This window comes from Canis aureus, chromosome 11, assembly GCF_053574225.1.
Source record: "Canis aureus isolate CA01 chromosome 11, VMU_Caureus_v.1.0, whole genome shotgun sequence".
Lineage (NCBI taxonomy): Eukaryota > Metazoa > Chordata > Mammalia > Carnivora > Canidae > Canis > Canis aureus.
In genome coordinates this window covers 11,000,415-11,015,101 of record NC_135621.1, presented here as the reverse complement: position 1 = coordinate 11,015,101, position 14,687 = coordinate 11,000,415, and the positions used below count along the sequence as shown (strand labels likewise).

The 14,687-nt window shown below is 49.9% G+C and overlaps 1 protein-coding gene across 22 annotated transcripts in view; it reads left to right on the top strand.

Moving 5' to 3' along the window:
• Positions 1 to 14,120, top strand: part of GRIP1 (glutamate receptor interacting protein 1) — a 664,081-nt gene extending 649,961 nt beyond the window's left edge. For 21 of the 22 annotated variants that reach the window (XM_077913731.1, XM_077913735.1, XM_077913732.1 and 18 more), the window contains 2 exons: positions 11,806 to 11,952; positions 13,795 to 14,120. In XM_077913731.1, the coding sequence (XP_077769857.1) occupies positions 11,806 to 11,952; positions 13,795 to 14,022 (375 nt within the window). In that variant the 3' untranslated portion in view covers positions 14,023 to 14,120. Of the gene's footprint in view, positions 1 to 4,086; positions 4,222 to 11,805; positions 11,953 to 13,794 lie in introns of those variants that run through there. The other variant, XM_077913737.1, reaches the window with a different exon arrangement.
• The last annotated feature ends 567 nt before the right edge of the window (positions 14,121 to 14,687 follow it).

Here is a 14,687-nt window from a genome sequence, read left to right as displayed (position 1 = left end):
AAAGGAAAGGAAAGGAAAGGAAAGGAAAGGAAAAGAAATCCATCTTCTTTCTTAAAGAGGCAAATTGTACCTGCCAGCACCATGAGTGGCAGCATGGCAGTGGGGCCACAGGGTCCCCCACACGGAGGGGCCACTTGGACCTAATCAGAGGGATGCTGCTTTTTGCTTTCGCTCCAGGCATTTCCCCTCAGCGGTGGCAATGGGGGCATCTCCCACGAAGCTTCACTTTCCTTCTGAGTCGGTCCCAAATGAGGGAGAACGCTCAAAAGTAGGTGGTGGTGTGCTGGGCGTCTTAGGGCACACACAGAAAGGATCTAGCTAAGGGGGAAAGGTAGCCAGGGAGTGTGCAGCCTGACAACCCGGAATCCTGGGCGTGCTGCATGGCCTGGTGTATGGCCTGGTGTAGGCCACATCCCGGCTCTCTTTTCCTTTCGAGAGCGAGTTCAGGTATTCTTTTGGGCCACCCACATGTTGGTTGTTCAATGCATGGTGTGCACAACAACACAGTCCCTCGGACTCGAGGTCATGCTGGCAAGGCCCGTGAGCATCTCTTGACCCCTGCAAGGTTGCCTGACACTGTGAGGAAAAAGCACAGTGACTTGTTGGTGGGATTGAGTTATCCTCCCAGCGGGGTGCCACTAGCCTATCGTGGTTTTTAGCCTAATTTTTCTTTTGTAAAAATGAGGAAAAGGCACTGTTGTGGGTGGTGGCGTGGAGAAGGGCCAGGGCATCAGAAAAACATTCCTTGTTCAAGTTGGAGATAATCCCAAGCTGGACGCACAGCTTGACAAGTGGGATGCAGGGTGGCGTGCAGTCCCCTGTGCCCCGCTGGTGGGCTCCTCCGAGTGGACCTGGTGGAGGAAGTCCCAAGGGGCTGCAATGACCAGAGCAGAGAGGCCGGAGGAGGTGAGTGGCACGCCAGGCTTGGTGTCGTTTCCCATTGCCATTTGCTCCTTGGAGAGATCTGTCGCCTGGAGGACAGGTCGCAGATCTGCTCCTGTCCAAGCCAGTGCCCATAGACTCATTCCGGGTTCAGGAGCAGCTGGATCAGGGGGGTGTGAACCAATGGGCAAGTAGCCGTTCTCACTGCTGGGGCGAGGAAACAAGCAAATACAGCTCCATCTCCGGGTGACAGGTGGCTGACATCACCTTCCAACGTGAAGAACACAGGGTAGGCCAGGTTCTTGCAGGTTCTTGGGTCTCAGCTTCTTTCCATTGGTTGCCCAGTGACTTTCCACCCAGTCGTCCTTGCCCTTCCTTCTTTTCCCTCAGACCTGCAGACAGTCCCAAGCTCGGGTCAGGGACTACACGGTTTTCTTTCATTTCACATCATCTGCTGCGTCTGAGGCTCTTCCCTCTGGGCAAGCCTTCCTTTAAGTTGTGTACGTTCAGTCCTGAACCCCCAGAGCTAGTCGTCCTGTCCTGCATGACACTTGGACCTAAAATAGACCCGCAGGCCCACTCCCTTTTCTGGCTGTGTGGATGGAGGAGGAAGTTAGAGCTGGGGAGATGGCTGGATATTTAGCAGGGTGTGAGGGGACGGTGCGGGGGAGTGTCACAGGGACGTGACACTCAAGTCCCCTGAGGCCACTGCCTCTCCGACTGAGACTATCCGAAACACAACCTTGCGACTCAGGACATGCAAACATCCACGCTCACGTGTGACCGAATACAAAACCTGACTGCGCCGTTCGTGCTAACGTTTCCTATTTTTTGTCTTTTTTTCAAATACCATCGTAGTAAGCTGATTTCAAAATGTATTAATGGGTGTCGACCAAACATTCGCAGACTCCTGCCTTAGACAGTAGTTTGGCATAAAAACCTCTGATGATCCCTTCCACGCTTATTAAAATTCAGTTTCCTGAACCCCACGCAGACTGGCCTGGTCAGCATTTTCTGGGGGTGCAGGCCAAGAAGCTACATTTTAGCAACCCCTTCGGGGGATTGTCTTGCACCCTAAAGACTGTGGATCGCTCCTTGAGGTCTTGCTAATGGAGGTGATGATTCCGTTTCAGCGAAATCATTGGCAAGAGCTGGGTTGGCAGGGGAAGAAAGGAAATGAGGTTGCGTCTTCGGCCCTGCAGCTCCTGGGTTTTATCTTTAAAATGAATTCTGGTTTGTACTATAGCTTATCACAGATTCTTTCTCTTTACAGATAAGGAGCCTGTGATCTTAGCTACAGCTCATTGATAACCCTACTTTCCCTTCTGATGCTTAAATATCCTTTATGGCCACTTAATCTATTTCTGAGATGAAGGCTAGCTTCCCTTCTTTGCATACTTTAAAGCAAAAAAGATTTTTTTTTCCCTGTAGAGTAGAAAGTTGCCCCACATTCAGAACATTCGGACTTTTTTTTTTTCTAGTCATATTGACATTTCCCTTGGCCCTGCCATATGTGGTTTTAAGTAAAATTATATTCCTTAACTGTATGCAGCTATTGGTATTTACCATCATACAAAAAGGTCTTTAAAAATCCTTTTTCAGCAACCAACTTTTATTTAGGGGTGCAGGTGACACGACCCTGGAACATTTGAGTTGTCCGCTAGGACCCCGGTGATTTCTTACAGCTGCTTTGGCTACCAGCACTTTTTCCCCAGCCAAGTTGACTTTGCATTTCCAATGTATCTGGATGTTTAGAGAGGGGAGCTTTGTTTTTCCCAAGAGGACACAGTTGCTTTTGTCCTTGTAAGAGGTGTCACTGGCAGTGCCTCATGGCAGTCTCTCCCGCAATAGTCTCCCCGAGTCAGGCGTCAAGAAGAGAGGCTCAGCCCTAGGAGGAAATAGGAACTGGAAAAATGTATCTTATTCAGACACATGCCTCCTTCTTCGCCAGATATTTGGAGTCAGTGCTCGAGATGAAACGAGTCCCCATGGCCTGCCTCGACCTATTCTCCAAATAGCTCCTATAGATTTGTCTTACGAGAAGCTAAAAATGACAAACTGAATATATGCACCTTCTGCTTTTGCCTACCCCTCTTTGCTAGCTCCAGTTCCTCTTCCTCGAGGCGGGGGGGGGGGGGGGGGGGTGGTAGTGAGGGGATAAATCAGAAAGAGCACAGACTTTGTCATCAGGCCCCACCGAGGTTTGGTCACAGTCTGACAGGCATTAGCCATGTCACTTCTCAGAACCTTGCTTTTGTCCTTTAGCAAAGGTGGGGGCAGGATCCTGCTCAGCAGGGGAGACTTCACAAGTAGCATTTCCTCCCCCCCCCCCCCCCCCCCCCCCCGGGGAAGTCGCCTCAGCCATGCAGTGTTGGAAGCCCAGAAAATTCGGTCTCCACGGCCTCCCAGCCTGAAAAGCAGACTCAGCCTTGGGGCCCTCGAGATAGAGACGTCAAGCAGGATGGGCATCTGTTTGCAAAGACCAATGGATGCGTGTCCAGTTACTAGTCGCTACCATAGCCTGGCAAGCAGATCCTCTCCCTGTGAAACCTGGGCCAGTGATAATCGGAAGGTTGTTGGGGGACATGGGATTGCAGAATAAGGGCTGGAGGGTGCGTTGTAGGATTGATTGATTAATTGATTGATTGATTTTTTGCATTGTAGGTTTTAAATGAGTCATGACATTCAGCCCTGACAGTCCCCAAAATGGATCATTCCCTCAGCTTCCTTGGTCTATGATTCTGTTAAAACATACTTTTTAAAATGTAAAAGATATAATTCTTTTCTTTTAAAGATTTATTTATTGGGACCCCTGAGTGGCTCAGTGGTTGAGCATCTGTCTTTGTCTCAGATCCTGGGATCGAGTCCCGCATCAGGCCCCCCCGGAGGGAGCCTGCTTCTCCCTCTGCCTGTGTCTCTGCCTCTCTCTCTGTGTCTCTCAGGAATGAATGAAAGCTTTTTAAAAATTAAAGTTAAAAAAATAAAGATTTATCTATGTATTAGGGGGAGGAGCAGAGGGAGAGAATCTTAAGCAGAGTCCCTGCTGAGTGTGGGGCCCATCCATCCCAGCACCCTGCGATCATGACCTGAGCCAAAATCAAGAGTCAGTGGCTTAACCATTTGAGCCGTCCAGACGCCCCGATATAATTCTTATAAAAATGATTGCCTGGTGTCAAAAATTTTTGTTTGTTTCACTCTTTACAGGAAATGACAGTGGGATGACAAAGCCTGTTCAAAAGGGGATGAAGAAACTTTCTATATGTCTCAGTCAGTGAGGGGGGATAAAAAGCAAGAATGCAAGAATAAGATTTCCAAGTTAGGATTAAAGCTGCCCAATGACTTACAGGGAAATAAAAACAAAGCCTTTGAGGTCATCTTTTCACTTGCAGCTGCACCTCTACCTTCCAGCAAGCTTCCCGTCCACTTTGTAGGGCCTGAGCTCCGAGCACTAGAAATGCCCCAACAAAGCTGCAGTCCCCCAGACTCAGATGACCCACAGGCCATGTCAGTGCTCCCGTGTGCCTTACTTCTTAGTCTTTGATCTTCAGGTCACCTCAGGTCTTTGATCTTCATCTTGTCCCTTGGTCAACGGTCCCCCATCACACCTCTTCAGAAGTGTTAATAGCCTCCCTTAAGTCTAGCTCTGGCCGGGGAATCATTCATCTCTTCCTGTTTATGTCTCTCTGTTGTGATCAAGTATGTTCATTTATAGGTCATGGGATACTGTATTATCTGTAGGATGTACACTTATAGGTGCCAGAGCTCTCTGAGGGTCACTCTGTTCCCCTAACACCCTGGTCCTTGGAGACTAGCCTGCGGACTTCTTCCTTCACCACTGTCCTGTCATCTTACTTGTCTGGCTATAGCAAGGATTACGCTGTAATGGTCTTGCCCAGGCTAGTCTCTTTCTTTCCCTTAGATTGATGGAGAGCTGTCTCCTTGGTCTGAGAATCTTTGCAGTGTCTGACCACAGCGACACCTGGAATGAGGAAATAACACCGAGGAGACCGTTAGCGCTCCGTGTAGCAGGGGTTTGGTCAGTTGTGTGTAACTTGTCATCCTTCCTGAATGGCAGTGAGCCTGGCCCTGAACTCCCACAGGCCCAAGGGGTGAGCGGAGGGCATGCCCCGCCCCCCAGAGATGCAGGTGGACCCTGGAGCGAGGAGACCCACATAGACCTAAAGAGAATGGAGGTCAGTAGGTTGCAGAGGGAATCGGGAAGGGTCAAGAACTGGAGGAGAGCCAGGCCAGGGCAGGCTGGGAGTCTGAAAGCAGAGACGGGAGCAGAGGCAGCAGGTGCTGAGTAACTGGAGGGCGGTCCTGAGAAAAACCCTGGAGCAGAGACTCTGCCGACTGGCTGACTTGGTGGTGGCCGCGGCAAGAGCAAAGGGACAGTGGCAGGGTTGCCGGGTGAACCGGGGAGAGGGACTCTGGGCCCGGGGGCCTCAACTCAGTTCAACCCACAGATGTTGCCAAAGGTCCTTGGTCTCCTTACAAGGAAGAATTCAAGGACAGACACACAACACAGTGGGCAAGTGACGCAAGCATTAGGGTTTATTAAAGTAAACTCTGGAGACGTGAGATTGGGCAAGCTCGAGAGAGAGCTGCGTGCCCTAGGGTGTGGGTTTCTATCTTTGATTGACTGTTGTGAACAAGGGGCAGGAAGCTTCATTACTTGGGGTGGAGACGCAGGGTTTCGTGCTCCTTCCTTCCTTGCTTGGTCAGGGATTTCCTGTCACGGCACCCGCCGTCTTGGGCCTGTCCGGTTCAATCTGGCCTCTGGTGGCGCGCTGCCAAGACGGGCTCTGACGTCCCTGAGAGCTGGCCGTGACTCTCTCCTTGCTGGCCTCCCGGCATCCGTTGGGGCCTAGCCACCTGCCTATTCTGACAGCCCAGCCGGCAACCACCCGGTGACCGAGGGGCCCGTGCCTGGGGTTGATCTCCGGGAGGATTGGGAGGCTGATCTAGCTCCTTCTCTTTGACGTGACGTGAAATGAGAGAGTGAGGCTGCTCTGGCGTGAATCGGGAGAGCAGCACCTAAACCCACCGCAGGTCTGTACAGCTCAGCTCCCCCAGGGCCAAGTCGGCCCCGACTCGCTCCTACTTAGAGCCAGAGTCCAAGAGAATTCGGGGGACTCTCTCCTTGTCGAGCCCCTACTTTGCGAGCCCACGGTGCCACACGCTTGCCAGGAAGCAGCAGGAGGCAGTGCTTGAAGCAGCTGTTCCTTTCCCTCCGCCAAGGAGGCTCCCCAGACAGGAGGGCAGCAGCTGCCTTTTCTGACCCAGTTTGTCTTGAAGCCTAGTTTGAATGGCGCGAACTGAAATCACTCCCTCTTGGCCTGGAAGATGCATTTGGGAAGGCGAGACCTTTATTTTTTTCCTTCCAGCCCCAGAAGGAGTATAGGATTGTCCTCAGAACCAACGTTTCTTGAATTATCAGGTTGAAAGGAAAAGAGCGACTCTGGTGGTGTCTGTAAGAATAAATCCAAGTGCCTGGTGATTTATGGGAAAAGTACTACCATCTCTGAGAAATAGAGGTGTTGGTTTGGCCCCTAAAACCATCAGGCAAGGGGCTGAATGATAGGAACGCTGCCAGGGCTTAGAAGCTGCTGCTGGGAGAGCCGTCACTTGCCATGATCTGCCCAAGATGGTAGACACAATGGCCTTTAAAATCCAAGTGGGTGGGGGGGGGGGGTGTCCCTGGGTGGCTCAGCGGTTTAGCACCTGCCTTCGGCCTAGGGTGCAATCCTGGAGTCCCAGGATTGAGTCCCGTATCGGGCTCCCTGCATGGACCTTGCTTCTCCCTCTGCCTGTCTCTCTCTCTCTCTCTCTCTGTCTCTCATGAATAAATAAATATAATCTTAAAAAAAAAAAATCCAAGTGGGGAGAACTGCCTCGGCTGCCTAAAAATATTCATGTGTCAAAACTGAAAACAGAAATATTAGGTTTCTCAGCTTTGCCTTGAGGACATTGTTCAGACACGTGAACAGACTTGCCCAGAAATAGAAGACAAGGCTCGACTTGAATTGTGGTGAACTCTTCTGCCTCCTGGTAAAGCTTCTGTTCCCGGGAGGGTTAGAAGCAACTGCAGCATGTGCTGGCGAAGAGTTAAAATTGAACCGAGCTTTGTAGAACTGTATTCTTGCCCGGAGTCGTGCTTCACGAGGCTCATTGGCCCTTTTAGGACAGAAAAAATCTAGCCTTCTGTTCATAGTCCGGGTTCTCAGGCTGCGGCCTTTGGTGAGCACAGAAGAGAGACCCCCACAAGCGAAATCTTGATTCACATGAGCCAGAGTGCAACACAAAGAGCTCTGGGAGCAGGAGTTTATGCAGATGTTCATGGAAAGCCACAGAGGGGCTCAGATCAGAAGAAATACAGCAGACATGATAAATTAGTCATCTTTAGCTTGTTGGGCAGTTGGAAATGGATAAAGGCTGCCTGACCAGCTAGGAGATTATATGTCCAGGAAAAAAAAAAAATCATGATTTAGTGGAAAGAACACAGTAAATGAGGTCAGCTACTCAAGTACTGCATCCTAGAGCCTGTACATTCAAACTAGACAAATATGTCCATCGACTTCTTTAAGAGTCACTGTTCTCATTAGCAAGAAGGGAATAATTCTTCTGCGCAGAGTTGCCTGGAGTTCAAAAGCAATCATATGTAGGAAAGTGCCTGGGTAAGGAATTAATCGGTGGACCACCCCCCCAAAAAAAAGTGACTTAAACCTTGGAAACCTGAAATTCTTTTTGGACAGGAAATAAATCAGAGGTAACGACCCCCAATCTCCATGCAAGCGGGAGGGCGACAGCGACATGGCACGATTTATTGTTGCTGCTTTGAGAGCAGCCAGCTGTACTCCCCATTTTTGTGAATTATTGATTCCTGGAATCTTATCTTTTGTGTCACTACTAAATAATTTCTTCTTGGTTATTGGCTACCTCCAGGAGAACCACAGAGTTGGCTATAAAAAATCCTGTTTCCTCTAACCTTATAACTATGGTTTCTCTTTCCAGAGAAACAGATTCATTTCCAATTTAAACCATTGATTAGCCTCTCCTCTTGAAGAGTTTGCCATCCAAGCCTCTTGGCCAGCAACTCTGACCTTAAATGAGCTAATCTGTTAACCGGCTCTGGTTGATGTCCAACTCGAATATTTTGGTTAATGTATTACCACTGACTGATGTTGACGTTGTTTGAGGCCCCTCCTGGGTTCTGGCCATGGAGCTGACATCCAGGAATCACAGGCCCAGTGAGCAATGAAGAACTTCGCTATTATTCTAGGCCCACACCAAATGTTCCCCCAGTGCAAGGATACTGGTTCACCGTGTTCGAAAACCTATCTCAGATCTAAGAATGAAATGGGCAGATTCGTAATGCCTATTGCAAGCACAGACATTCACATTCGGGGACACCTAAAGAGGGTGGCTGGCTCGGCAGAGCAGATGCCCATCCACTTACCCTTCCAGCCCTTAGCACAGGGTCCCTAGGACCTTCCCCCGTACCCGGCTGCGAGTGGAACAGAGCAAACCACGAGGCACCAGCCTCTAGGAGTAGTGGTGATGGCCCCTGCCCCAGGTGTGCTACTTGTCACACGGTGAGAACATGGCTCCAAGCAAAGATGCCAAGGGGGCAGAAGGACAAGAAATCCCACAGTCAAGGCCCAGACAAAGCCAAAGAGGGGCGCAGAAGCAGGAAACTTGAGCAAAGAGATTTCATCTACTAATATAGAGGGCCCAAAAATGACAGGCCCTCACCAGTCCTGTTAGCCATTTGCTTCCTCCCCTTCCTCCTCCACCCTTCTTCTCCAGCTTGGCCTATTCCTCTTCTTCCTTCCTTTGAGAAAGGAGCGTGACGATGGGAAGAGAGGAACTAGAATACAACCTAAAAGATGTTTCCTCCAACGAAGGCACCTTGGAGAATGGCTGCTTCCAAACTGGGAGCAGGAAATATTCATGATGAGTCAGGATATCTTGGAGCCGGAAAGCAAAGACACTAGCAAAACAAATGAGTCCTCTCAAAAAGGTCATGGAAGTTCACATAGAAGACTCCCCTTGGCCAAAGATGAGGAAATTGGAGCACCCAAAAGAACAATGATGCAATTACTTGAAATGCAACATCTGTATGTAAACCCAGGTGTTCATAGTGATGCTTTACAAAACTCATCCCCCCTCCCAACAAAAATGTGTTTGGGCCGCCATTGGAAGTCTTTAGTGCAGTAATTCCCTTTACTGGAAATGCAAAGAAAGAATTAGCATTCATTGTGCCTTTCTGGTACAACTTGCCCATCAAGGTAGCCCAATGGCACTATTTGAAGAAAGAAAAGGCCTTCTTTATGAAAGAGTCGTAGCTAGCAAACATGGAAGATATTACAGGATTGGAAAAAGACCATCACTCTGCCGTCCTGATGAAATTATTCAGACATTGATCATCAATGGTCAAAAACATTTAGGTGAGAGGTTGAGGGGGAGCCTTACAATGAAGGAATTAAGCTGTCCTCCCCTGGACCCACCCAAAGGGGGGCAACCAGACATCAAAGGATGTGACATTGTAGGAAGCCCCTAAGATCTATTCTCACCCCTCCTCACAAAGCTGACTCTGACTCCAGTCAAGGATGCAGAGGGAACTTCCCCTGGGAGGGAAATGAAGGCCAGAAGAAGACATGGGTACAGTTCCCATAATGAGCCAGCAGCCTGGGGCCATGCTCTAGACAAGAGGACCTCACACTGCTGACCTTGAGATCCTGATTTGGGAAAAAAAAAAAAAAAAAAACTGTAGAAACCAGTGTTGAGACACCCAGGGAAATTGTGTTCTGGACGAGGTGTTGGAGGATATCAGGGAATAAGGTGAGTTGGTGAATGAATTAGTGACACCCAGGTTAGGTGAAAAACGCGATCTTTTTTTTTTTTTTTTTTTTTTTTTTTTTTTTTTTTTTTTAGAGATTTATCCTGAGGTATGTAAGCGTGAAATGACGTAGAGACTGGCATCCGCCTTAAAATAATAACCCAAAGAAGAAAAAAGAAGGGTGGATGAAGGATGTGGTATAAGGTCTTGATGGTTGTTAGATGTGAGCGATGAGTAACGAGGATTCGTTCTTCTAGCCTATTCTTAAATATGTTTGGATTTTTTTTTTTCATCAAAATACAGCTCTCTCTGAAATTCTGGCCCCTGGGACCCCTGGGGGGCTCAGCGGTTGAGCACCTGCCTTTGGCTCAGGTCATGGGGGATCGAGTCCCACATCGGGCTCCCCGCAGGGAGCCTGCTTCTCCCTCCGCCTGTGTCTCTGCCTCTCTCTGCGTCTCTCGTGAATAAATAAATAAGATCTTTAAAAAAAAAAAATCTGGCCCCTCTCCTCCTAGTGCACTTGTAGGAAAGAGGCAGGTGGTGGTAGGATGTTCATATGTCTTAATTCATAGGATCTAAGATGCCATGGATGACAAAATGCACCTGATTTCAAAGATTTTAAAATGTGAAAAATAAAGCATATCTTAGAACCCATGAAACAAGGCATTTTGACTGGCAGAAGCATGTACCAGTTAAATGTTTCATGTCTGGAATCAGACAGGGCCTCACTACTCGTTACCTTGGTGACCTTGGGGGAATTACTTAACCTCTATAAAATTGAATTTCCTCACCTCTAATATGGCAATAACCATGAGGGCTGCCTGGTGAATTGTATAGACTCGGCCAGCTTGATATTTGAGCTCTCTGCCTAGTAAAATAAAAAAACCACAAACACCACTTTTTGTAGTTCCTTCAATAGTCCCTACTTCTCTGAAATAAAATAACTGGGCATAAAAAAAATAGACCTGTCTTATCTTTACCTTTTGCCCTGCATAGCCCTGACATTTTTACTATTTTACAAGAACAGATTCGTGCACTGCTTGTCTCAAAGTAAGATCTAATACAAATAAAAATAAAGTGTTTAAAAAACACACAGAGTAAAACAATAAGCCCAGATCACTGAAGAGTGCATCAGTTTGTACAGAGGGCGTCGGGCAAAATTCAGTAATATCAGCAGCCAGCTTAGAATGTGGTAGGGACTGGGTGCCCGGCTGGTGAATGGATGAACCACTAGATGACTGCCTGGACCTCAGGCTAACTATTGCAAGTAGTCATATTGGAGGCATGAGGATGGGGTGGGGGTGAGCATGAGCACTGGGGTGGGGGTTGAGCATGAGTTGGGGTGGGGGTGAGCCTGAGCACTGGGGTGGGGGTGAGCCTGAGTGCTGGGGTGGAGGTGAGCATGAGCGTTGGGTGGGGGTGAGCATGGGCGCTGGGATGGGGGTGAGCGTGAGCGCTGGGGTGGGGGTGAGCATGGGCGTGAGCTGGCAGGTGGCCCGCTGCTGAGAAGGGTCAATGACTTGAGTCGCTGAATCAAAGCGGCTGCTATCAGCGCCAGCCCCCAGAGCGCAGTGCCGCTCACACGAACACCTTCAGGTCTTTTAACTCGTGTTGCTGTCAGTATGGACATGCCCACTGGGCTGTAGCAGAGCAGTGGACTCCAGGCTGGCACTTGCTCAGAGGAAGACGGCGTGCTGAGCCCGGCTCCGTCCTGATCCAGGGGCCGCTGCCGCCGCTCCCCAGGCCCACGTACCTGCGCTTGCCCCCAGCAAACAGAGACGCCCACCTGCGGGGGGCAGAGCCACACCTGCGTCCACCTGACGAAGGGGACCAGGAGCCGCAGCAGGAAAGGCCCGGGCCCTCCAGCCCTTTGCCTCCTTCCTTTTCCGTTCTGCGTGGCCCTTTACACGTTGCACAGATGTTCTCGGGGAGGGGGAGAAGTGCAGGGGTGTGGGGAGCTGCCTAACAAGACCTGGAGCGGTACGGAGTCAGTGAGTGTGAAAAGATCGCTGGACAAGAAGTCTCGCCAACAACAGCCTGCAGCCACGCTGAACGCCCCTTCCCGTTTTGTCACTTTGCAGGTCACCTTGTACAAGAGCTCTGACATGGAGGACTTTGGGTTCAGCGTAGCCGATGGCTTGCTGGAGAAAGGAGTGTATGTCAAAAATATCCGCCCGGCTGGGCCAGGAGATCTCGGTGGCTTAAAGCCCTACGATAGGCTCTTACAGGTAAGACCGCAGGTGAAGCCTTGGTTGGTGTAACTTGGCCAAGTCTTGCTTGACCGGTGCCTACCCATCTTCCTTTCGTTGCCTCGACACTCGATTAGGGGCCCCTCCTCTATGGGGCGGACACTCCTGCCCTCGGTAGGATTCACCAGCTACTGGAATTGCCTGGTTCCCTGTACCTATTGCCCAGCAGATGATAAACTTCCTGAGAACAGGTGCCAGCACATTATTATCCCGCTTCCCCTCATAGCCGTGACGTATCTCAGGATCTCTCACCATGATCTGGAAGCAAAAAGCCAAAGCTTGTGTAGCGAGTGGAGTAGGGTGACAGGTAGGGTTTCAGGTAGCAAAGCAAACGCCTGCTTTTCCATACGGTTTTTAGGAATCGCGTTTTGTAGGAAAAAGAGAGGATGGATGTCAGTCTTGAGAGCGTGTTTAGCTGGAATGCGTCTGGAACTAGGACCCGACTTTGGAAGCGTGAGGCCGACCCAATGGGGTGGCTTTCGGACACACATTCGCCAAAGCAAGTCATCATTGGGGAATTAGGTTGTTTTAAAGTCACATTCTGGTGATCTTGGGACTCTGGGTCCCGTCCTGGTATTCTGGGATGCTTTCCTTTTCCATAGACACGCTAATATTTGCTCAAGAACTACGGTGGCCCTTCCCAAGCTCTGCATGGGCGCCGTGCTGTGGCTGCTTCCGCAGGAGCTGAGGCTGTACCAGGTAGACTGGATTCAGGCGTGAGAGCCTTGAACGCTTGGCCAAAGCTCCTGCACATTGCTCTCCAGCGTAGGAATTTCTTACGCAGAATAATGGCGTGATTTGCAATTTAGAAAGATAGAATAATACTGGAGGTGGGTTGGAGTGGAATGAGGAAGGGGGGCTCCACACAGGGAAGGGGACCAGGTCGGTACCAGGTAGGGACGGGGAGTCCTTTCTATCCTCGGGGCATCCTGGGACAGCAGTCTGGGGCAAGTGGCAGTTTGGATCCCTTGCTCAGAAGAGATATTGGATCCAGATTGAGGAGATTCGGGATGCTGTTTTGGGTCATAGTTACCTATGGTGGGCTTATAGCGAGGGAGGGAGGACAACCAAGGCTGGAAGCCTGGGGAAAGCAAATTTCCGAGACAGGAAGAGATAAGAGGCAGGAAAGAACTGGAAGCGAATTGACATAAGAGGATCGAACAAGTTGGTGTCGGAGAGAAGAGAGCCAAGGAAGGAGAGGGTGTCTCAAGGCTGAGTGGGTGTGTCAGGTGTGACCAGTGCGACAGGCCAGAGTGGATGAGACCCGGAGACCCCACTCCAGACATCGGGTTGGACATTGGGGTCCATCATACACTCTAAGTGTGGGGTCCAGATGTGAGAAGATTGAGAAGGGAAGGTCGCAGCGCGGGAGCAGCACGTAGCTGGTGAAGAGTAAGGAGACACGAAAGAAGACGAGCACAGGTGTCAGCTGAGGCGGGGACGGGCCCCTTCGGAGAGGCGTCACGGTCAGGGGCACAGCTTGGGGGGCAGCAGACGGCCAGGAGCACATCTTAGCGGGGCCACGTCCAGCTGCTGCTCTGACGCAGATCCCTTAACCACTCTGTGCCCCGCTTCCCTCATCTGGAAATGGGGGACAAGCCTCGGCGCTTGGAGCACCTGCCTGAGCCAGGATGCAGCCAGGTGTCCCCATCCCCCGCTCCCCAGGGCCTTGCGATTTAGTGGCAGGGAGTGAGTGAGCCAGGGACTCCTCAGCGAGGCTGCTCCTGGGGGCACCCCCAGGACACCTGTTACACCAGAAGCGTGACTCAGCGCCCAGAGTGTTGTGAAGACAATTCCAAACGACTCTTCTTGATTTTTCAGGTGAATCATGTCCGAACGAGAGACTTTGACTGCTGCCTTGTTGTGCCCCTCATAGCAGAATCCGGTAATAAGCTGGACTTGGTTATTAGTAGAAACCCACTGGCTTCACAGAAGTCTATAGAACAGACTCTACCAGGAGGAGAATGGAGTGAACAGAACAGTGCTTTTTTCCAACAGCCTAGTCATGGTGGTAATTTGGAGATACGAGAACCCACTAACACATTATAGCAATGCTTTTCATAAAGCAGGACAAAAGACAATATCTACATGGTGCTAAAAAAAAAAAAATCCCTTTAAGATTTCTGTGGCATTTAAAGCACAGATAATCACGTGGCATTAACTGCAAGCACAGGGGTCTTTTAAATCTCTCTCATGGCTCATGTTCACTTCCCCTTTCAAGCTGAAGAGGTTTCTTTCTTGGTGACCGCTAGGGTATATGGCGGGCAATTCCCTGCCGGGCCCCATGGTAGAGAAAAAGAAGCTATAGGCCACCCCTCCCCCCCAATTAACATCAGAGGAAATTTTTTACAAGTTCATCTTCCAACCACTTTTTAAAAAGAGAAAACGTCTGTTTGAAAAGATGCTCTATGACAATTTCCTTCATTCACTTTGAAATCAGTTTCTTACTGTGAAGTCGTCAATGTTGAGGACTTGACCAACAAGGCTTGTCACAAAGCTGGCTCTCCTAGGGGAACTGGAGCTTGGGATGTGGCTGGGACTGCTGCCATGGGAGGAGGGGTCCAGGCATAACATTATGTTATCTTAAAATGTTTCAGCGATGATGCACGTAGGAGACCATATTAGGTGGTGGTAAATGTTTTGCCCCAATATAGGAATGATTTTAACTAAGATGTATGCTATTCCCTATGCAACAAATTAACAAACAGGATATG